This window comes from Staurois parvus, unplaced genomic scaffold (genome assembly GCF_062004578.1).
Source record: "Staurois parvus isolate SC_StPar_1 unplaced genomic scaffold, SC_StPar_1.0 ptg000772l, whole genome shotgun sequence".
Taxonomy (NCBI): Eukaryota; Metazoa; Chordata; class Amphibia; order Anura; family Ranidae; genus Staurois; species Staurois parvus.
In genome coordinates this window covers 848,094-871,689 of record NW_028318568.1, presented here as the reverse complement: position 1 = coordinate 871,689, position 23,596 = coordinate 848,094, and the positions used below count along the sequence as shown (strand labels likewise).

At 41.6% G+C, this 23,596-nt stretch overlaps 1 protein-coding gene across 1 annotated transcript in view; it reads right to left on the bottom strand.

Annotated features, from left to right (window-relative positions):
• The window catches only part of ADCY2 (adenylate cyclase 2), a 685,338-nt gene that overhangs the window by 287,317 nt on the left and 374,425 nt on the right, over positions 1-23,596 (bottom strand). Inside the window, exon 14 of the mRNA XM_089654517.1 lies at positions 11,140-11,237. Within this exon, the coding sequence (XP_089510643.1) occupies positions 11,140-11,237 (98 nt within the window). The remainder of the gene's footprint in view (positions 1-11,139; positions 11,238-23,596) is intronic.

Genomic DNA, 23,596 nt, shown 5'->3' with positions numbered 1-23,596 from the left:
GAAATATAAAAAAAGAAAAGAAAAAATAAAATTGTTTTTTTTTTTCATTTTCCAAAATCTTGTGGCAACAAACGAGATCTTCAAAATACTCACCATGCTTCTTATCAAATTTCTTGGGGTGTCTACTTTCCAAAAAGTGGTCATTTTGGGGGGGAGGGGGGTTGGTGCTATCCTGGCATTTCAGGGACTCCAAAACTGTGATAGGTAGTCAGGAAGTGTAATGAGGAAATAAAGCCCTTTAAAAGACTGAAGGGGCTTATTGGATTTTGGGGTCCTGTACTTGGCTAGACTGCCAAAACGTCTCTCACATGTGGTACCCCCATACTTGGGAGAAGAAGCAGAATGTATTTTGGGGAGTAATTCCACATATACCCATGGCATTTGTAAGCAGTAAATCATTTAAGTGACAATTTTGTGTAAAAAACAAAAAAAACATTTTTTGTTTGTCATTTTCCAAAAACTTGTGGTAAAAAAATAAATTCTTCTATTGATTCAACATGCCTCTCAGCAAATAGTTTGGGGTGTCTACTTTCCAAAAAGGGGTCGTTTTGGGGGGGGGGTGGGGGCATTTTATGCCCAGCATTAGTCGTTTATGACACACATCATTCACTCTTCTAACCACCTGAAGACCAAGCCTTTTCTGACACTTTTTGTTTACATGAAAAATATCTGTATTTTTTGCTAGGAAATTAATTAAAACCCCAAACATGATATATTTTTTTAAGGCAAACACCCTAGTGAATAAAATGGTGGGTGCTGCAGTTTTTATGACACAAAGTACTCGGCAGCGATTTTTCAAATGCAATTTTTAAAAAGAAAATACACTTTTTTTTTACTTTTAATGCACAAAAACACAATATATTGGCCAATTGTTTGGTAAAATATAAAAGATGATGGTATGCCGAGTAAATAGATTACAAACATGACATGCTTTAAAACTGCGCATGCCTCGTGCAATGGCGACAAACTGCATACGTTTTTAATATCCATAGGCAACGTTTTAAAAGCCTTTAAAAGCTACCATTTTAGATTTACAGAGGAGGTCTAGTGTTAGAATTACTGCCCTTGATCTGACGTTCATGGCGATACCTCACATGCATGGTGCAACTGCGGTTTCCATATTGGCACAGGGTCAATGCTCACGAACGCAGTGGGGCGAGGGTACTTTTTTTATTTTGATTTTTTTTTATTATTTTTACACTATCCCTTTATTTTATTTTTTTTCATCACTTTTAATGCTATCACAGGGAATGCAAATATCCCCTATAACTTCAATGGGAATTGTCATATATTCTTTTTTGAGAAATCTGGGGTCTATCAGACTCTGGATATCTCCTCTGCCCTTACATTATCTAATCAAACCAAAATCGGTGTGATCAGATGCTTTCCCAATTTGCAAATGGTGCTGTTTATATCCTGAGAAACTGAAATGATGAAATGCTCGTATCATCCGAATTCTTAGACTATAGAGATGATTGGCACCATTCTGGTCTTGAAACCAGTAAACCCAAAACAGGTGTGTGTTTTTTAAGGGCAGGACAGCTGTCAGCAACACATCCAATATCATCACACTGATTGGAGTCAAGGTAGGCTCACTTCTGGCTCCAATTAGCTCTGGGAGAAGTCATTAAGCTAGGGCCTCACATAATTTTTCCTCCCTGCACTGTTTACATGTTATGTGCAATTAAACCATGGCAACATCTAATGTTTGTGTAGTATTATGTTCAGCAGACAGTGTTCTTCTATTGTTGTGACTTAGATGACGTTCAGAGCACATTTTATGCCCAATTCATGCAAAACTCCACGTTATCCCAAGGGGTTTACATACTTTTTCTTGCAACTGTAAATGGATAGAAAACTGGCTAAAAGATCGTATTCAGAGAGTAGTGGTTAATGATTCATACTCTGAATGGTCTAGGGTTGTCAGTGGTGTACCCCAAGGTTCAGTGTTGGGAACCTTACTTTTTAATATATTTATAAACGATATAGGGTCTGGGATTATAAATACCATTTCAGTCTTTGCAGATGACACCAAGCTGTGCCGTGGAAAAACATCCTTACAGGATGTCTCCAGCTTACAAACTGACCTCAATGCACTGTTTAATTGGGAAACTACCTGTATGTGGCAAATGAGGTTTAATGTTGATAAATGTAAGGTTGTGCCCTTGGGGGCTAAGAATATGCATGCATCCTACATACTAGGGGAGTACAACTGGGGGAATCAATGGTGGAGAAGGATCTGGGAGTTCTGGTAGATCACAAGCTTAACCATTTGCCGCCCGGCCAATGGCTGTTTGGTGGCGGCAAAAGTGCTTCTGCATTCCGGGTGCACGCCATTTGGCGTGCTCCCGCACATGCTCAGTTCGCGCAACTGCAGAGCGGTGCAGCAGCGCGATCTGTCACCGGCCGTGTACCTCGGACACGGCCGATGACAGATCCGAGTACCGGCTCCCGTTGCTGGTACCATGTGACCTGCTGTGACCAATCACAGCAGGTCACATGACAGTTGTATACAATGGATGGCTTCATTCATGCCATCCATTGTATACTAGTGCCTAGCTGTGAATGGTCACAGCAGGTCACATGCACATGTCATGTGATTAGCTGTGACCAAATCACAGCTAAGCACAAAAAAAAAAAAAAACTGAATGAATCGATTTCATTCTGGTAAATGCTTGCTTATAGCAAAGTAATTCTTTGCTATAAGCAAATTGTGTAAAAAAAATAAAATAAAAAAAATACTGATCACTTCCCCAAAGTAGTACAATGTTACTATGGTAACATTGTACTACTTTGGTCATAGTAAAATATGAAAAAAAATCTTAAAAAAAATAAAAAAATGTAATAAAAAATTAAAAATAATAAAAAAATAAAAAAAAATATATATTTTTTTTTTCATACTGTCACCAGTAAGTGTCCCTGTTCACCGCCATGCCAGTTATATGATGACGCTGTACTGCACTGGTGACAGTATGTAAAAAAAAAAATTGTAAAAATAATTTTTTTAATTTTTTCATTTTCCGAAAAATTATGACAAAAAAATACAACTTCAAAAAACTCGCCATTCCTCTTATGAAATACGTCAGACTGTCTACTCTGCAAAAAGGGGTCATTTGGGGATCTGTACTTTTCTGACATTCTTGGACCTCAAGAAATTAGATTGGCCGTCAGTACTTCAGGATTGATCAATATTCAGATCTATACCATAGTTTGTGAACTCTATAACTTTCCTACAAACTAAAAAATACATCCTAATTTGGGTTATTTTCACCAAAGACATGTAGCAGAATACATCTCGGCCTAAATTTATGAAGAACAATTATTTATTTGTAAACTTTTATAACAGAAACAAAGAAAAACGTGTTTTTTTTCAAAATTTTTGGTCTTTTTTTGTTAATTTAGCAAAAAATAAAAACCCCAGCGGTGATTAAATACCACCAAAAGAAAGCTCTAGTTGTGTGAAGAAAATGATAAAATTTTAGTTTGGGTACAATGTTGTATGACCGCGCAATTGTCATTCAAAGTGTGAGAGCGCTGAAACGTGAAAACTGGCCTGGGCAGGAAGGTGTAAAATTGCACGGTATTGAAATGGTTAATAATGGCATGCAATGCCAAGCTGCGGTTTCTAAAGTGAGCAAAATCCTCTCTTGTATTAAAAGAGGTATAGACTCCAGAGAGAGAGATATCATTTTACCCCCGTACAAATCATTAGTAATACCTCATCTGGAATATGCAGTTCAGTTTTGGGCACCAATTCACAAAAAGAACATTGGGGAACTGGAGAAAGTACAGAGAAGGGCAACCGAACTGATAAGAGGCATGGAGGAGCTCAGCTATGAGGAAAGATTAGAGGAACTGAATTTACTCTCTCTTGAGAAGAGGAGATTAAGGGGAATATGATCAACATGTATAAATACATCAGTGGTTCATATAGTGAACTAAGTGTAGAGTTATTCATCTTGAGGTCATCACAGAGGACAAGGGGGCACTCTTTACGTCTGGAGGAAAAGGAATTTAATCTCCAAGCACAGAAAGGGTTCTTCACAGTGAGAGCTGTGAAAATGTGGAATAGACTCCCTCAATAGTTGGTTCTAGCCAGCTCAGTAGATTGCTTTAAAAAAGGCCTGGATTCTTTCTTAGATACAAAGAATATAACTGGATATAACATTTATAGGTAAAGTTGATCCAGGAAATATCCAATTGCCTCTCGGGGTTCAGGAAGGAATTTATTTTCCCTGCAGGAGCAAATTGGATCATGCTTTGCTGGTTTTTTTTGCCTTCCTCTGGATCAACTGTGGGTATAGGATTATAATTTTTTTTTTTTTAATGGTTGAACTGGGTGGACTTTTGTCTTTTTTTTTAGCCAGACAAACTAACTATGTAGATTCTGTATCGACAAAAGGTGAAACTCACTTATACTTATCATGAAGCAAATAAGTGAATGTGTAAATTTGCCAAAACAGATTCTTTGTCAGAGGGACAGAGCAGGTATACTTCATCTTGATTAAACAAATACAGTGTATTTTGAGACTAGAGAATTAAACATTCATTTACAGATGATTTATGAAGCCTTTTTAACCTCCTTAGCGGTTTTCACGAGTGTAGCTCGGGGTAAAATTTGAGTACCAAGAGCGGTAACCCCGAGCTACACTCAGGCTTACCATGCGGCGTTGCTCAGGGAGTCCATGCAGCACTTACCTTGTCCTTCGTTCCCGCAATGTGTCCCCTGCAGAGTCCCCGGCCATCTCCTCCGGCCGATGCCGGCATCTGGCTTCCGTGTTCCGGTCCCTGTGACGTCGGGACATACGGGCGCCGGAACCGGCGGCAAATTAGAAATTTTTAAAAAATGTAATTTTTGCTGTCATTGCTGTTTCAATGCATTTCACATATATTTTGTCCCTACTGCTTTGTCCTGTGCCCTGCCTGCATTTTGACTGTTCTTTCTGCCTGGAAACTTAGAAAAGTCCATGGCGTCCAAAAAGCGTCCCTTTACGTCAAAAGCGGTTTTAGACCAGCTAGAGAACAGCGATAGTAAATCAGAACCACTTGCAGAATTGAGTGATAATGATTCATGGGGGAAATTCGTCATCAGACACTGAAAACGATTTTGCGACTTTGCTCAGCGATGTGCGAATTTGCCTCTGTATTTCAAATTTCAGTGTTTTTGGTTTGATTATATTATTGAATTAAATTTATTATTATTATATTATTATTTTTTATGATTATTTATTAAATTATAATTTATGATTTCGTGTTTCAAGTTTTACCATATCCGGAATGTTTACTAGACTCTTGTTCGTACAGATTTCAGTGAGTTATTCCTAAAAATTACAGCCTACAATAAAAAACTACATATTTCCATGCAAAAAATGGTACCACTATCAGCACAAAAAATCGGAAAGAATCATACCGCCGAGGAGGTTAATAGTCTGCTATTTCAGAGGGTAGAACAGGCAGATTTCATGTATAAATCAAATGAAAGGAACATGCCTATGCATCATTGGTAGAAATAATTATATCTTTCAGCTTTTGCATATTGAAGTTTTTGTATTGTAATCATTATGTACTTTTAGATACATTATTATTACTGTAAAATAATGATTTACACAGATATAAGAATTATATATCAATTCTTTGAGTCATTATTTTTTTCTTAGTCTCAACAAATTTGAATATTTGTTTCTTTTTTGTCATATCATTTAATTTCTATTTTGAGGGGCCCCCGAACTTGAAGTGCCCCAGGCCCAAAGGTCTAAATCAAGCACCGCATAGGATGATGTCCCACAATGCACAGTTTAACAGCACACATTTTAACATATATATTGATAGAGAAAAATAAAAGTCCCACTCATTGTGAAATTTTCTTCTAATTTTCTTTAACCGTGTTGTTTCGATATCCTGGTTGATCAGCGTATATTTGGGTCAACTCACTACTGTGGTTGCATTGAAAAAGAAGAAATGGCACCTGTGGCTATGTTTTGGTAAATAGTTCCAGGTATCTGAGATGCAGTAAGCACTACAGCCACAAATTACACTAATGGCTAACTTATGCCCTGCACCTTAGTTGATGCCTTCAGATACACTCACTTTCTGTTCAGTTGGTTAGCCTTAAAGTAGGTGGTGCTATGATTTGTAGCAGATTGCTGCTCCGCATGTTGGCTGTCCTATGTGAATTGTGTGATTACCTGCTATTAGTTTGTGTGCATATGGGCAGATATCTGCAGAAAGAATTAAATATGAATAATTCCAGAACTTTTTACAGGAGTGCCACCAAAATGCCTTATATACCTGCATCTTCACCCGCTCTCTGTGATGGAGTTTGACAGAGTGTATTACATTAAAAATGAGGGTGGTGGTATGTAGACAGTGCCCAGTCCTACAAAAGCCAGAGGCAGACAGTGATTCCGAAGAAAAGCCTAGTAACATTAAAATTAGGGATTATTTCAGCAAACTGGCACTATGCCTAAAATCATTATGACTCTAGTAAAGGTCTCTATTAAAGATGGAGAGGAACCAAACTAAAAGAAAACCAGTGGACTGCATAAACAGCCTGTCATTTGAGAGCTATTAACGGCAAGAACCATATGGACTTATGGGGGGTGCTGGGCAGGCCATGCTGCAGTTGCATCTATTGTGGCCATTATAGCTGGGATTGTAGGACATAACATAATGGACAGAAGGGGAAGAAAGGAGTGAGCTGGACTGATAAGAAAAACTGAGTGTTAGCACCCCTATATTTGTACTTCCCCTTTCTGGACAATGTAGAGGTGAATGCATTATTTTAATTTTTGTGAATGAATTATTAAATTCTCTTGTCTGGTGGATATGGGGGCAGTGTGTGTTGTACTACAGGGTAACGTAGTCTATGAACTCCATATTTCAGATATACATGTGTGTTTTGTTTCATTATGACTCTTTTTTCAGATGGAAATTTTATTTTTGGAGATTTGGATGTATACAAATCTCTGAATTTCTGAATGGACATATTCGAATATCAACAAATCCGAAAACAAAGTTATAATGAAATTAACAAATGCATTCCTTTAATTTGGGTGATGTCACATGATGCGATAGTAGCTCGGGCCCATAGGGAAATTAATTCAATAATTTAGATTTGAATAATGAATGGATCCAAATTTGGTTCCATTTATTCAGCTCATGCCATTTCTCTTGGTGGGTTGGACAAGTGTCTGAAAACATCAAATACTTAATTCAGTCCAGTTTGATAATATATCAAGTATACAGCAATCTTTTGGAAAAAATTAAACATTTTACTAATCCACCAATCAGACCAAAAAATAAACAAAACAAATGCCGAAGATATGAAACAAATTCCAAAAGCAAATTGGTTCAACATTATGAAACTAAATTCTTCAATGAACAAATGCATCTGAAACAAAATGAAAATTTCCAGCATGCACATGTCTATTTTCAGTCCAGAGACATAAGAACTATCACTGAAAATCAACCCCTTAAACATTCACGCAGGACTTCTTTTTAAGTTCACCTTTTAAACAAAATTAATAAATGCAAATTTTTTTGCAGGAAAAAAATGTCCATTTATTATTTTTGTCTACAGGAGTCTGGGAAGCATTGCACCCAGTAGATTGCTGATGCCATGCAGGACCCCTGCAGACCTGTGACCTGTCAGAATATCTGCTTGCCATATGAGATGTACGAGCAGGCAGATATTCTGACAGGAAGCCTCAATGAACTACCATGGCACTCCAGAGCGCTGTGATATTTCATTGAAAACTACAAGCCCACAGCCGCTAAAGCTGTTGAGACTTGCAGTCCATTCATTCATTGAAGTCTGTGAATGAATGATGCAGCCGTGTGTGTGGAGCCACGCTGATTTCAAATTTGACAGATAGTACGTGGAGAAGTCTCCCTGTACTATCTGTCAGACGGAGGGGGGGGGGGGGGGGGGCAGTGACTGCAGCTATGGGAACATGTTACATGTTCCATCCTATAAATGGGTGGAACATGTAACATGTTCCCAAAGGTGAACTTATCCTTTAAGTGACATAATTCTGTACAAGTTGGAATTGGACTTTGGAAGACTGAGATTTGAGCTATGCAGTCTTTTTGTAGCAGTTGTTTTCTTATTCCGGGTCACAATCCTGTGCAATGTCCGTTTGTCTCCGTGCTTATGCTTATCAGATGACATTTTCCTGGAAACTGTATATGCCCTCATGGTCTTTGATACTGTACTTTGCAACACGGCAAATAAATTGTCATCTCCTGTCACAGAGGCACAAGCTAACCAACAATTTGCCCTCTTTGAAAAGTGAGGCTTCATACCTGTTAGCCAGGTCTTGCATCACACAGCGGAACCAAAAGAATGTTTCATGAAACATGTTGTCACTATCACACCTACAAATTATGCAGTTTCCATTTTTTTTTGTCCATCCCCTGTATATACCTTAGATTGTACACTCCTTGAGAGTTAGGGACTGATGTGAATGTACAATATATATATGTAAAGAGCTGCATAAAATTTACAACACTATATAAGTACCAGTAATAAATAAATAAAATATACTGTATATCATATTATTGTTACAAATTAATTTTACACAGGGAGAATCCTTGGTTCACTGTAGGTATCCACACTTTAGGGTCAATAAGTGTGGTAGAGATTGCTAATTTTGGAGGTTAAGCATGTGATGACATTGCGCTGTTTCATGGAATTTTTGCTTAATGAAAATGAGCCTGGGATTTACTACCATGAGAACTCAAGGTGGCCAGAGCGTTCGTGTTTTGTTGGACGTCTTTGCGGATGACAATCTTTCTATACTTGCGCTCTGTTTATCATAGTGCTTGGTGCACTTGTGTAATGTAAGCACAACTATATTTTTTATTCTTTTTTTAAACAAAGCAGTATTCCACTATTGGATTGTAACTTACATAGTGTATATAGTAATTTATGTTTATATCCTCTCAGCACAGAGAAAATTAATTTAGATGGAGTTGAAATGAAAAGAGATCCTGGAATCTGCATGAATATTTGTTCTGTACAAATTGGGCAAAAACAAATGTTGTTTAGCCTTTTTTCTGCTCTGAATGAATGTTGTTTTAAACATGTACATTATGGCCACTATATAGTGCTTGAGGAGAATATATTTGTGTATCATATTCTCCTCAAGCACTAACTAGTGACCATAAGGTACATGATTAAACAACATTCATTCAGAGCAGAAAAAAGGCTAAACAAAATTTGTACATCTTTGTAAAAAGAGAGGCAATGTAACAATTCTAGAACATGCCACATGGAATGCCTCTAATGTTCTCTAGAATTGTTACATTGTATTTCTTGTTATAAAGACATATGCACGCAATTTTTATGAAATGCTTTTATTTTTCTTCTGTATTAGACTATATTAAATAATGAAATTGTGAATTTACTATGTAATGAGGTAAATAATTAAAATGGACCTTTCAATAACTTTACAAGTCTGCATGGATACATTTTTGACATGTCACAATAATTGTTTTAAATAATAGGTCTGTATATTTTATCATTAAAAGGCAGTCCTTAAGTTTCAGTAAAGTGACTTTGTCTAGTCTGCATTGATGTCATCAATCTGCTGCAGAAAGGAAGAAACATCTGCTAAACAGCAGTAAACACAGCCATGAACTGTGTACAGGTACTTGGATTTAAATGATTGTGTCTCCTCTAAAATAGCATCTCAGTCAATGAAGTAAATGCTGACATTGAAAGATGCCTGGACAATTATAGTGTACTTCTGGAGAGGAAATCAGATGAAGTAATTGTCAGAGAGAAAAACTGTGTGTTTTTGGCAGCTTTAACTTTGACGACTGCGCATTTTTTAGCATTAGGAAATATATCTAATGATAGGTTCACTTTAATTTCAATAAACTGAATATTAAGGAAAAATACAAACACTTAGCGTGTTACAAAGCCTTCAAGCGTAAAATCAGTCTGTATATGCAGTAAATAATGCTGGTTATACTCACTGTGAAATCTAAGAAGTTAATCCTATGCATTGTGTAAAAAGGATGTTTGATCCTGTCTTCTCTGATACTCCCCTTCTTCCATGGTCCCTAATCCATCTGCTGATAGAACAGAGCCTTGGGGGCAAGCTGCACATGCTCAGCTTGGCGTGTATTGCTAGAGAGTTTTTGTTTTCTTGGAAGAGTGAATGTGATCAGCACAGGGCCAATTAGCGCTGTCCAAACAAAGGGTCAGGGGTCCTGCAGCCCAATAGGACAACCAGTCGATAATTAAAACTCCTCCTCCAAGCTTTAACCAGTGCTCTGCTGGACACTGATATACGTCACAAGACTGACCTAACTGCTTAGAAAAAAATGTACTTAGTTTATATTTACTAAAATAATTGTATTTCTACTGTGGGAGACCAGATATAGTGAATACAGGATTCTGGGTTTAGTAACACTTTAATTTTGTCTCTTTTGCTGATTAATTCTAGCTTTGCATGATATAGTGATATAGTGAATGGCAGAGTCATGGGTTTATTAACACTTTAAAAATTGTAAAAGTTTTTCTTTTATTTTTACTTAAAATTAATATTTTATTTTATACAAAGCCATTGCATGCTGGGTTGTATTTTGTTCTTTTTTTGAAAGGTGATTAACAAGAGTGAATTAATATTTGTTTTCTCTTAGAAAAACTTAGTACAGAGTGTGAGGGTTTACTGGCAAAGAGTCCTCTTATCAAGTGTCAGTTTTATAAATCCATAAATTTATACAGGATGAATCCAGGAATACACACAGAACAGTTCAGTGAAGCAGCTGGTTGGCCATCTCTCAATTACTAGACCATCAAATCCTCCACATACTGTAGAATGTTGGTCAAGGAACCCTCCCTTTTCCTGACCAGAGTCAAGAGCCCAAATCAGACTCTAGTTCCTATCTGTCCAGCCTAACACCACCCTCTGAAGCCTTTTAAATTAAAACTCCCAATCGTTTCTCCAAGAGATATCTCCCTCCCCAACCAACACTCGAGTCATCTGGGGCTGTTTGTCACAATAGTGTATACTGTAAATGTATAAGTAATTGTCTGCTCTTCAGCTATGAGAACTTCAGTATACATATCTGTGTTTATTATACATTTAAATCTAAAACATCCAAGACATAGAAATGACATATACTTACTTTGGTAAAACTAGAATTTGTACTAAGAAGATACAGAAGAATATGAGGCATGCACAAGTCACATAATATTTAAAGGCCGGAAGTGACGTTGCCCGGTACTGAAAAACAAAAATCACAATATTAAATACATATACTATCTGTGTATGATTCAGACCATCAAACAAATTTTAGTAGTACACAAAGATAACCTGAGTAAATAAAAAATGCAGTTTTTAAATGATGGTTTAATTTATTAGGGGGAAAAAACTGTCCAACCCTGCCTGGCTCTATGTGAAAAAGTAATTGCCCCTAAACCTAATAACTGCTTGTGTCACCCTTGGCGGCAACAACTGTAATCAAGCATTTGTGATAATTGGCAATGAGTCTTTCACATTGCTATGGAGGAATATAGCCCACTCTTCTTTGTAGAATTGTTTTAATTCAGCCACATTGGAGGGTTTTTAAGCATGAAAGGCCTGTTTAAGGTCATGCCACAGCATCTCAATCAGATTTAAATCCAAACTTTGAGTAGGCCACTTCAAATTCTTAATTTTGTTTTTTTGAGCCAGAGGTGGACTTGCTGGTCTGTTTTGGATCATTGTCCTGATGCATAACCCAAGTGCGCTTGAGCCTGAGGTCACAGTGTCACAAGTTAGCCTGCAGTCTCTTGTTTGTGTATTCTTACCTCCTTGCTGCAATGCTGTTCCTGATCCCTTTCACATGTGTGTTTGTCTGTGCTCACCTATGGGTGCCGTCTGCTGTTCTCTAGGTTTTATTTCCTTCCCTTTCAACACTTCCTGGCCCGCCTCCTTGTTTGCCTGCCTATATAAGACATGCTCAGTCTAGGCTACTTTGCCTGAGTTGTCTGAGCTCCTGTGTGTTGTTATTGCCTTTATCCTGCATTGACTACTTGTGTGCCGACCAGGGGCGGACTGACAACTCATGGGGCCCCGGGCAATAGGGGATCATGGGGCCCTGTATCCTTGCCCAAACTCAAAAATGCCTATGAAAAAGGTACCAGGGGCATCTCATGGGGCCCCCTACTGACCCCGGGCCCTCGGGCAGTGCCCGAGTTTCCAAATGGTCAGTCCGCCCCTGTTGCCGACCCAGCTTCGTTCTCTAACTGTGTTTGTTTTCCGCCTGTCCTGATTTCGGCTAGTCTATTGGATTTCTGTTTGTTTCCTCCCACTGTACTCTGCTCCCATAAGCGGTTTCCTCATCCTTGACTGGGCCTACCTGGGGGCCGCGACCTGGTCCCAGCTTGCTGCAAGTCCATCCCCACCATCAGAGGCTCTGGTGAAGAAGCAGGATGGGGCTTAGACTCCGCACCCTGGGGAACCCCAAGTTGAGTATCTACAAGGGCTCACTACCACAGGTGCTGACACATAGGCCATCACCAGACATTCTCCTTCTGGATTTCCTGGTAGAGTGCAGAATTCATGGTTCCATAAATTATGGCAAGTTTTCCAGGTCCTGAAGCTGAAAAGCAGCCCCAAACCATCACACTACCACCACCATGTTTGATTGTTGGCATGATGTTCTTTTTATGAAATGCTGTGTTAGTTTTATATCATCCAAATCATTCAACTTTGGTCTCACCAGTCCACAGAATATTTGCTCAAAAGTCTTGGAGATAATCAAGATGTTTTTTGGCAAATGTGAGATTAGCTTTTGTGTTCTTTCTGGTCTGGCTTTCGCCTTGGAACTCTCCCATGGATGCCATTTTTGCCCAATCTCTTTCTTATTGTTGAATCATGATTGCTGATCTTAACTGATGCAAGTGAGGCCTGCAGTTCTTTAGATGTTGATCTGGGTTCTTTTATGACATATATTGGATCAGTTTAGCATGTGCTTTTACTACTTTGCTTGTGAGTGTCTTTAACCCTTATTGCTGAAGAAAACAATTCAGAGAGCACTGTGAGCGTTGTTTTCTCTTTCATATGGATGCATATGTGATGTTGAGTATTATGCAGAGGTGTTTTTGCTCTGGAAGATTAAGAAAACAACTGTTGTGCTGCAATTCACACTGTAATTTGTAGGAATACACACCTTTTGGACTCAACTGGGTTGGAACTTTATTATTTTTGTTGTGCACATATTATATGTGAACTTTGAGATGTGTTTTACATATTTATACACTTGCTGGATGTATTATGATTCTGCCTTAGCTTTCACACGGTGCCATTTTGTTAGTAATATTTACAGCTTTTTAAATTTTTTATATCACTTGATTATTGAACACTATTTCTGCAAGAATAGTGCTGCATTACATATTTTGTTTTATATATATATATATATATATATATATAGTAGCATTTTAAAAACTTTTTTTATGGGAGCAGCAATTATACATTCATTATATATTCGGACTCCACATCCTGCTAGAGAGTGAATAGCCCCGACATTAACATCATGTCTAGGAGGCTAAAAGGAGAACCAGAGGTTCCCGTGCAGCTTTAAGAGTTTGAGCAGCTTGTGTATTCACAGGCCAAAGTGGTAGTTGGGATGCATTATCAAGCTGCACATCAAGCAGCAAAAAGCTCACAGGGAAGGCAGTGGAACAGCTAACAAAGCCTTCATCATCCTCCTCCTCTGTCCCCCAGACACAGTCATCAGCTGCAAAAGTACCCTTATTGGCATTGCCCTACAAACTAGCAGAGGAGTCAGCTGAAAATTTGAGCAGTGAACCATGTTCTGCAAGAGGATGCACAACAAGTAATTGTATCTAGGGTTTCAGGAGGCAAGCATTGTAACTTAGAGGGAGGGGACAAGGGGCAAGAAAAAACAATTGGCAATTATGTTCCTGCAGTTGCAACGTATTGCCAGGTTGGCTCCAGCAATGAGGAGAGGTAAAATAAAGAGGTCTCTGACTGCAACTGGGTGACAGATATAGTAGAAGAGGAAAGTGGGGGAGCGGCATAACACACTGGACAACAAATTTTTTATTCCTGAACACTTGAATTTTTCTTTAGATTATTGATGCTAATCATGAAAGCAACCTGTAATTTAACCCATCATGTACCATTTTCTATATATTTGTATTATTCTGTTTTTGCTATTTCTTCTTACATATATTTTGAATTTACTCATTTTTGCTTGCATTATAAGATGCTTTGTATAGCTCATACACATCCAAGCATGCACTAAGGGGTTCTGTATAACATTTGTGGAACTTGCTTGCACTTACAGTGACAATAATCAGTGAACTCATCACATTACACAGTCTCATCTCATAACAAAGTTCTAATTAAACAACCTTTCCATTGACTTAGGTTTGTCAAAATCAAAAGCACAACTACTGTATTCAAGATTACAAGGATTGTTTTTGCTATCAACAGGCATGACCATTTCTGACTTTTGAAGCTGCCAAGATGGTTTAATAATAATTTCCTTGCACAGTTGTTGGTTTGTGAGAATGACCCACTAGAATGGTATCTCTTTATTGATTAGTCAGTGTTAAGCCTCAAGAGTGTTTTACTACATAATAGCAATGTATGCCCTTTAATACCTGTTGGCTACGCTGCATACTTAAAAGAAACATAAAATAGAAAACAGTTGTTGAAGCACATCCAGTACAACTGGAATATCTGTGGAGAGACACATTGCAAAGGAGAGTAAAAAACAACCCCCCAAAAATGCCAAGATATATGCCTGGAACTACAAACCCGTCAGCCTAACATCAATAGTATGCAATGTTAAAATAAATGCCAAGGGACCATATCCAAGAATTTGCAGATGAAAATAGTATCATTATTAGTAACCAACATAGTTTTAATAATAACTGTTCTCTTTGGAAAAAGGAAGGCCTGTAGATGTAGTGTATCTAGATTTTGTTAAGGCATTTGATGCAGTACCCCTCAAACTGATAATTTACAAATTAAAGTTTTGAGGCATTGATGATATCGTATGTAATGGGAAAGAAAACTGGTAGCCGGAGTGCATCACAACCCAAAGGGGGTGATGGCAACTGATCGTTGGGATATAACCATTTCGGTCTGTTGTTTTGAAATAAGTTTTCATAAAGAGCCTACCATCTTCTTGGAAGATGGTAAGATCCAAAAAAATAGATTGAGTATCATTAGCTTTTGAGAATCCTAATTCATAGGGATTATTCTCTATGTGCAAAATACAGTCATAGAGTGAATCCACATCACCTTCCCAAACTACTAAAATATCATCAATAAATCTTTTCCAGATTTTCAATCCCTTCCATTCTTTCACAAATATCTCATCATTTTCCCATCGGGCCATAAAGATGTTGGCAAGGCTTGGTGCAAACATGGCACCCATTGCTACTCCCTTCCTCTGTAAGTAAAATTCTCCCCCATACCAAAAGTAGTTGTTCTGCATACCAAATTCTAATAACTGGATTATCAATTTCCTCTGTTTTCTTAGTATGTTCGTAAAATTATTTAGGGACCATTTTACCGCCCTTACTCCATCCTCATATCTAATGCTAGTATATAGGGAGTTAACATCAATAGTGACAAGTATAATATCCTTACCAACTTCCATATTCTCAATCAAGTCAAGCAGGGGGTCTGCTGTGCTGGGGGAGAGGTTTATGGGAAGGCTGGAGGAGTATTTAAACTAGGATCGAGGGGGGGAGAGAGAATTAGATTATAACGGGCTAGACAGATCAGACAGGGGTCAGTACTTATTGGTGGGTGGAATGGGGAAAGATGGGGGGAAAGCTATGGCAGATGATAAAAAGGTTCCCATGTTACAAACAACCAGTGGAATTGGTACCATTTGTATGAAAATAAAAAAAATATGCAAAATAAGTGTGAACAAGGTGTCAATCAATTAAAGTGTTTGTTCACCAATGCCAGAAGTCTACCAAGCTAATTAGGTGAGTTGGAAGCTTTGGTGCATGAAGAGAACTATGATTTAATCGGTATTGCTGAATCTTGGTTTCATTCTTCCCATAACTGGGCCATTAATATTCCTGGCTGTGTTCTCTTTTGGAGAGACAGAGTAAATAGGAATGGTGGTGGTGTCTGTCTCTATGTGAGAAGTGATCTCAGAGCCAGTGTCAGGAAAGGGCTCACCGCTGGTGGTGCTGTGACTCACCTGCCCTATGGGCTGCAGTACCAGGACTTACCAGCGAGTGCCTTTCAGCAGCCATCTCACCTCCTGCAATCAAGCCATCACCTGAGGCTGATTGCAGGAGGTGCCAATTCACACATCTCTGGTCATATTCGGATTACTGACATAACACCAAGGCTAGTCCTGGCCAGAAGTGGTTGCACAGGGAAGCCATCTTGGCTTGCTGTTTGTGAAGGATGCATCCTGAGGAGGTTGTGTACTTGTCTCGGCTAGTAACAGAAAACCGAGAATACTGCTATCAGATTCTGAAGGAGTGGGCCAGGGATCATTTGCTAGAGTGCATGCGGGTTCTCTAGTTGATCAGGGCAGGGAGTTTTCTGAGGTGCAGCCATTGATTCAGCCTTGTGCTGAATTGGCTCTGTCCAGTACCACTGAAAGCAGGGGTGACTTTTCTCCGCCCTTTAGTACAGATCAAGTAGAATCACTGGTATGGTTGGTGAAGGATGATCCAGATTGCTTCTTTGAGCATTATTCAGCATGTTCACAACATGTGCTAGTTGATTGTATAAACGCTGTGCAGTCTTTGGTCAGACAGGCTATGTGTAAGCTGAGCTTTGTTCAACCAGTACTACAGACATGGTCAGATTTGTTACACCCAGCCTCAGTCAGCTTGCAACAACCCAGTCCTGCTTCTAATCACTCATTTTCTCAAAGCTCTCTTCCGCCATTCACCACAGCACCCACAGTTACAGCCCAGTATGCCCTGCTATCAACCACACGTCAGTACCCTGTTCCCACGTGCTGCACCTACCCTGCCTTTAACCCTGTCAAGAAGTACTCTATAGCAACTGCTCTCTTCTCTGTTCCATCCTTCAGCTCTTCTCTGTCTTCAGCTGCTCCCTTCATTTACAGCCCTGCATTCACTTGCAGTGCTTCAGTAATTAAACCCAAGAAGAAGCGAAAATTCTTTCCAACCAGTACCAGTATCCAAATCGGCTGACCTGCTGTCTGAGAACCTGCCTTCTATTACCAAGCCTGATGATCTGATGCACTTTATCCAGCCTGATGACCCGATACCCGTTATCCAGCCTGATGAACCAATGCCCATTATCCAGCCTGATGAACCGATGCCCGCTATCCAGCCTGATGATCTGGTACCTGTACTCCTCTCAATGACCCAGTGCCAGTCGTCCAGCCTGACGACCCGGTGCCTGCCGTCCAGCCTGACGGCCCCGTGCCTGCCGTCCAGCCTGACGGCCCCGTGCCTGCCGTCCAGCCTGACGGCCCCGTGCCTGCCATCCAGCCTGACGGCCCCGTGCCTTCCGTCCAGCCTGACGGCCCCGTGCCTGCCGTCCAGCCTGACGGCCCGGTGCCTGCCGTCCAGCCTGACGGCCCGGTGCCTGCCGTCCAGCCTGACGGCCCGGTGCCTGCCATCCAGCCTGACGACCCAGTGCCTGCCGTCCAGCCTGACGACCCAGTGCCTGCCGTCCAGCCTGACGACCCAGTGCCTGCCGTCCAGCCTGACGACCCAGTGTCTGTCCTCCAGCCTGATGAACCGATTTCTGTCGTCCAGCCTGATGACCCAATGTCTGTCGTCCAGCCTGATGACCCAATGTCTGTCGTCCAGCCTGATGACCCAATGTCTGTCGTCCAGCCTGATGACCCAATGTCTGTCGTCCAGCCTGATGACCCAATGTCCGTCGTCCAGCCTGATGACCCAATGTCTGTCGTCCAGTCTGATGATCCAATGTCTGGACATCATCCGACCCTCCCGCAGTCCCTGGGCCTCCCTGGTGGTTCTCGTGCCTAAAAAGGACAGGAGCACCCGCTTCTGTGTTGACTACAGGAGACTCAATGACTACACCATCAGTGACGCCTACCCCATGCCCCGCATAGATGAAATACTGGACCGCCTCGCCGGGGCCCAATATGTCAGCACCCTGGACCTCAGTAAGGGCTACTAGCAAATCGCCCTCACCAGGGAGGGTACCGAACGCTCTGCCTTCATTACGTTCGGCCTGTATGAGTTCCTGGTAATGCCCTTCGGCATGAAAAATGCCCCCGCCACCTTTCAATGGGTCGTAGACCAGCTGTTGGAGGGGTGCCAAGGGTTCGCGTGCACCTACCTAGACGACATAGCCATCTTTAGCGACACGTGGGAAGAACACCTGCTACATGTGGGGACCATCCTGGACTGCATATGTGGGGCCGGGCTGTTGGTGAGACCTGACAAATGCCAACTGGGAATGGCTGAGGTGCAGTACCTAGGACACCAGGTAGGGGGTAAAACTGAAACCGGAGCCCGCCAAGGTCCAAGCCATCCATGATTGGCCGACCCCTCAGACTAAGTAATGTCTTTCCTTGGCACTGCAAGTTACTATCGCAAATTTGTCCCCAATTTCAGCTCCGTGGCCCAGCCCCTGACCCGGAAAAACAGCCCTAGAATGGTGAACTGGACCTTGGCCTGCAACTCCGCCTTCCATGACCTCAAGTCCGCCCTGGCAAGCAACCCTGTCCTGGTCGCCCCTGAGTACAATAGACGCTTCCTGGTACAGACCGACGCCTCCTCCTACAGCCTGGGGGCTGTCCTCAGCGAAGTGAACGAGGTTGGGGAAGAGCACCCCATTGCCTTCCTCAGTCACAAACTGATAGACAGGGAAGTCGCTTACACCACCGTAGAAAAGGAGTGCCTGGCCATAGTCTGGGCCCTGAAAAAATGCAACCCTACTTGTACGGCCGTGAGTTCACCATCATCACCGATCACAACCCCCTCACATGGCTAAATAGAATATCTGGGGACAACGGGCACCTCCTAAGATGGAGCCTTGCCCTTTAACCTTCAACCCTACAACTTCACCATTCAGTATAGGCGGGGAAACCAACACCAAAATGCGGACAGGCTATCCCGCCAGCAAGACCCACAGTAGGTAAGCTAGCGCCCCACAAGTGCCTTCAAGGAGACCCGTTCGGGTCCCCCTTGCCGGCACTTGTTAATAAAAGGGGGAGGGGCTGTCACGGTGTGCCCCGTGCCCCCAGCCCCCTGTGCCTGCTGTCCCTCTGCCTGTCCTTTCACCACTTCCTCCCCCCCTTGCAGATTCCTCACATCCTATCATATCCTACTTCAAAGGCTGTGCAGGATGGGAGGAAGCGGCCCCTGTGGTGCGGGTCGCACCTCTCCCAGTAATGTCGCCAGAGAGTTGCGACCCCCCGCCAGGAGACCTCCGGCACAGGCTGTCAGGATGTCTCAGTGCATCCCCCCGGCAGGCGCAGTGCGGGCAAGAGGCTTCCCGCGTTCTGCGGCCGCCAGAGACAAAGCCTTAAAAAGGCCGGAGCGGGACCTGCCTGGTCTCTTGTTCCTGCTGCTGGTCCCTGAAGCTGCTGGGAGGTCTGAGTTGAGGCCAGACCCCCGCAGCCATCCCCGCTGAGCACTCTGCCTAATACTCTGGGTCAGGATTACCCGCTGCCGTTGTGTGCCAGAAGTACCCGTTGTGAGCCCAAAAGATACTCTGCCTACCCTGTGCCAGGATACCTGCTACCGCAGTGTGCCAGAAGTACCCATTGGGTGCCCAAAAGATACTCTGCCTACTCTGTGCCAGGATACCCGCTGCTGCTGTGTGTCCGAAAATACTTTGGTGGGAGTATATGCTGTGTAATAAGGAGTGTCGTTGCCTGCTACCGGCTGTGCAAGCCAGAGGGGACCCCCGCCAGAACTGTGAGTGTCCATATCCCTGCTTTCCCCTGCCTGGACTGTCCGTGAACCCCCCTACTTTTCCCTGCCTGGACTGTCCGTGAATCCCCCTACTTTGCCCCCCTGCCTGGACGGTCCGTGCACTCCCCTGCTTTTCCCTGCCTGGACTGTCCGTGAACCCCCTCCATTACCCTGCCTGGATTAGTACTTGCCAGAGACTTAAACTTGCCCTACCTGGGGCCAGATTCTAATTACTTTGTCCCCTCCCCCTCTCATTCCCTGCTCTGGGTACTTGGACACTACCCTCAGACCCACATTGAGTGCTTTCCATAGTTCAATAAAGCTTTGTGTGTTTATCATCTTCTCTGTGTGTTCTGACCTGTCTACGCTCTTGTCACAACCTTCTTCAGCTCTGTGTATACAAAGGAGCATGGGGAAGCTCTTGTCTATAATGGGCATGGTATTGACACAGCTCCAGATGATCCACATTGACTCACAATTGATATGATCCAAAAATATTTAGACAGTATAAAGGTGAATAAAGCATCTGGACCGGATGGAATACACCCACGGGTCCTTAAAGAATTGAGCTCTGTCATTTCAAAGCCACTGTTTCTAATTTTTAGGGCCTCTTTAATGACTGGCATAGTACCACTGGATTGGCGTAAGGCCAATGTGGTGCCAATATTTAAAAAGTGGCCAAACTCTTTACCAAGTAATTATAGACCTGTTAATTTAACTTCTATAGTTGGGAAGATACTGGAGAGTTTAATAAAAGACCACATAGATGAGTTATTGCTGGAAAAAAATATTTTAAGCAACAGACAGCATAAATTCATGAAAGACAGAAACAAATCTGATTTCTTTTTATGAGGAGGTGAGCAAAACCTTGGACAGAGGGGTGGCGGTGAACGCGGTATACTTGGATTTTGCAAAAGCGTTTGAGACAGTTCCCCACACACGGCTAATGTGTAAGGTAAAGTCTACAGGCTTTGAAAAATCCACATGTAAATGAATAGAAAACTGGCTAAAAGCTTGTATTCAAAGAGTAGTGGTTAATGATTCATACTTTGAATGGTCTAGGGTTGCCAGTGGTGTACCCCAAGGTTCAGTGTTGGGACCCTTACTTTAATATAGGTATAAATGATATAGGGTCTGGGATTAAAAATACCATTTCAGTCTTTAAAGATGACACCAAGCTGTGCAGTGGAATAATGTCCTTACAGGATGTCTTCAACTTACAAGCCGACCTCAATGCACTGTTTAATTGGGCAACCGTGTGGCAAATGAGGTTTAATGTTGATAAATGTACGGTTCTGCACTTGGGGGCTAAGAATATGCATGCATCATACATACTAGAGGAAGTACAACTGGTGGACTCCAGAGAGTGAGAGATATCATATTACCCCTGTACAGATCATTAGTAAGACCTAATCTGGAATACGCAGTTCAGTTTTGGGCACAAATTCACAAAAAGAACACTGGGGAACTGGAGAAAGTACAGAGAAGGGCAACCAAACTGATACGAGGCATGGAGGAGATCAGCTATGAGGAAAGATTACAGGAACTGAATTTATTCCCTCTTGAGAAGAGGAGATTAAGGGGGGATTGTCAGGGAGCGAGGAGCCAGACACACAAGGAGGTGCAATTAAAAGGTAGGTTTATCAATATAAATATAAGACAAGAGTCTATGCAAGTCCAACAGCGGAAATCGTAGCCAAAGCCGGAATCAAGAGCCAGGAAGAATCGTCGCCAGAGCCAGGATCAGGAGCCAGGAAGAATCGTCACCAGAGCCGGGATCAGGAGCCAGGAAGAATGGTCGCCAGGGCCGGGGTCAGAAGCCAGGAGGAGTCTTAGCCAAAGCCGAGTCAGTATCCAGGAAAGCAATGAGTAGCTAAACAGGAACTTGTTGCTGTGCAAGAGACAGGACACAAATGCAAAGAGCAGCTGCAGACAGCAGGCTTAAATGTGCTAAGCCACCACCTCCTGGAGGAGGAGCCGCAGAGGCTTGAGAGCATAAAGGAACCCACAATGCTTAGAAACCTAAGATGGATGCCAGTACATGGAGCAGCACAAGCTCTGAGGAAAGGTAGGACCTTGACAGGGATATGATCAACATGTATAAATACATCAGTGGTTCATATAGTGAACTCGGTGTAGAGCTATTCACCCTGAGGTCATCACAATGGACAAGGGGACATTCTTTACATCTGGAGGAAAAGAAATGTAATCTCCAAACATGGAAAGGTTTCTTCACAGTGGGAGCTGTGAAAATGTGGAATAGACTCCCTCAGGAGTTTGTTCTGGCGAGCTCGGTGGATTGCTTCAAGAAGGGCCTGGATTCTTTTTTATATACACAGAATATAACTGGACTACTAACATTTATAGGTAAAGTTGATCCAAGGAAAATCTGATTGCCTCTCGGGGGATCAGGAAGGAATTTTTTCCCAGCAGGAGCAAATTGGATCATGCTGTGCTGGTTTTTTTTTGCCTTCCTCTAGATCAACTGTGGGTATATTATTATAATTTTTTTTAATGGTTCAACAGGATGGACTTTTGTCTTTTTTCAGCCAGACTAACTATGTAACATCTTGCCCATCCTTCAAATATGCCAGCACTTGCGTGACTATAGGCTGCAAGAAAATATCGACATATTCACTTATTCTCAAATGTACTAACCCTCTTACTATGGATCTTCCAGGAGGTTGGGATAAGCTTTTATGTATCTTGGGCAGATAGTAGAATATCGGAATTCTACAACATGAGGGGACAAGGTACTCTGCCTCTTTCCCATTCAATATTTTAGTCTTTTTAGCTTTATTAACCAGGACCTTCAGTTCCTTTATTAACTTCTTTATGGGATCTCCTTTGATCTTTTCATATGTACTTTGGTCACTCAAGATCCTTTTCATCTCCTCTTCATAATCCTTTCTGAGAGCACCACTTCACCACCTTTATCTGCTGGTCATATGACTATATTTTTCCTTTCCTTCAGTTGTTCTATTCCCTGTTGGATACATTTCTCATCCCTTTGTCTTTTTATATTAAGGTCTTTCAAGTCCATGTTAACCATTTGTTTAAAGACTTCAATATTCTGCTTGGATTAAATCATCGGATTAAATGTAAATCTATTTTTAAGGCCGCTTTCTATAAAATTATGTTGAATCCCTTCCAAATTAGCTCTAGTAGTGGGTCCAAGAAGTGATGTAAAATATTTCTTCAGATTAAGCTTCCTAACAAATTTATTAAGATCAATGCATGTTTGAAATTTGTTTAGATTAGTCTTCGGTACAAATTTCAACCCCAAATCCAACACCGCTACCTCTTCCTTTGTTATGGGGACTGAACTAATGTTATAGATCCCTTCACCTATGTATCTCTCCTTCTCTTTCTGCCGCTGTTCTCCCCCATTCCTTCCTCCCTTCTTTGCTGAACTCTTCCTGGGCTCCTCCCGTATTCTATTTCTACCCCTCCTTGGTACTGATGGTAATCGTTGGGGGTTCCCCCCCTCTGATAATAATGGTGGTGTTCCCTGTGCTGAGAACTCAGTCTGCTCACATCCAATGATCAAACTTGTGCTGACATGCCCTCCCCTCTGCACATACATTCACTGGGAAGCTCAATGTACTGCATTTTCCCCTTATATAAAAAGGGAAAAAAGGTATTTAGAATTTTTTAAATATCTATACATACATATTTTGCCTTTCATTTCTATTTTAAACTGAATGTTGTTTTACATAT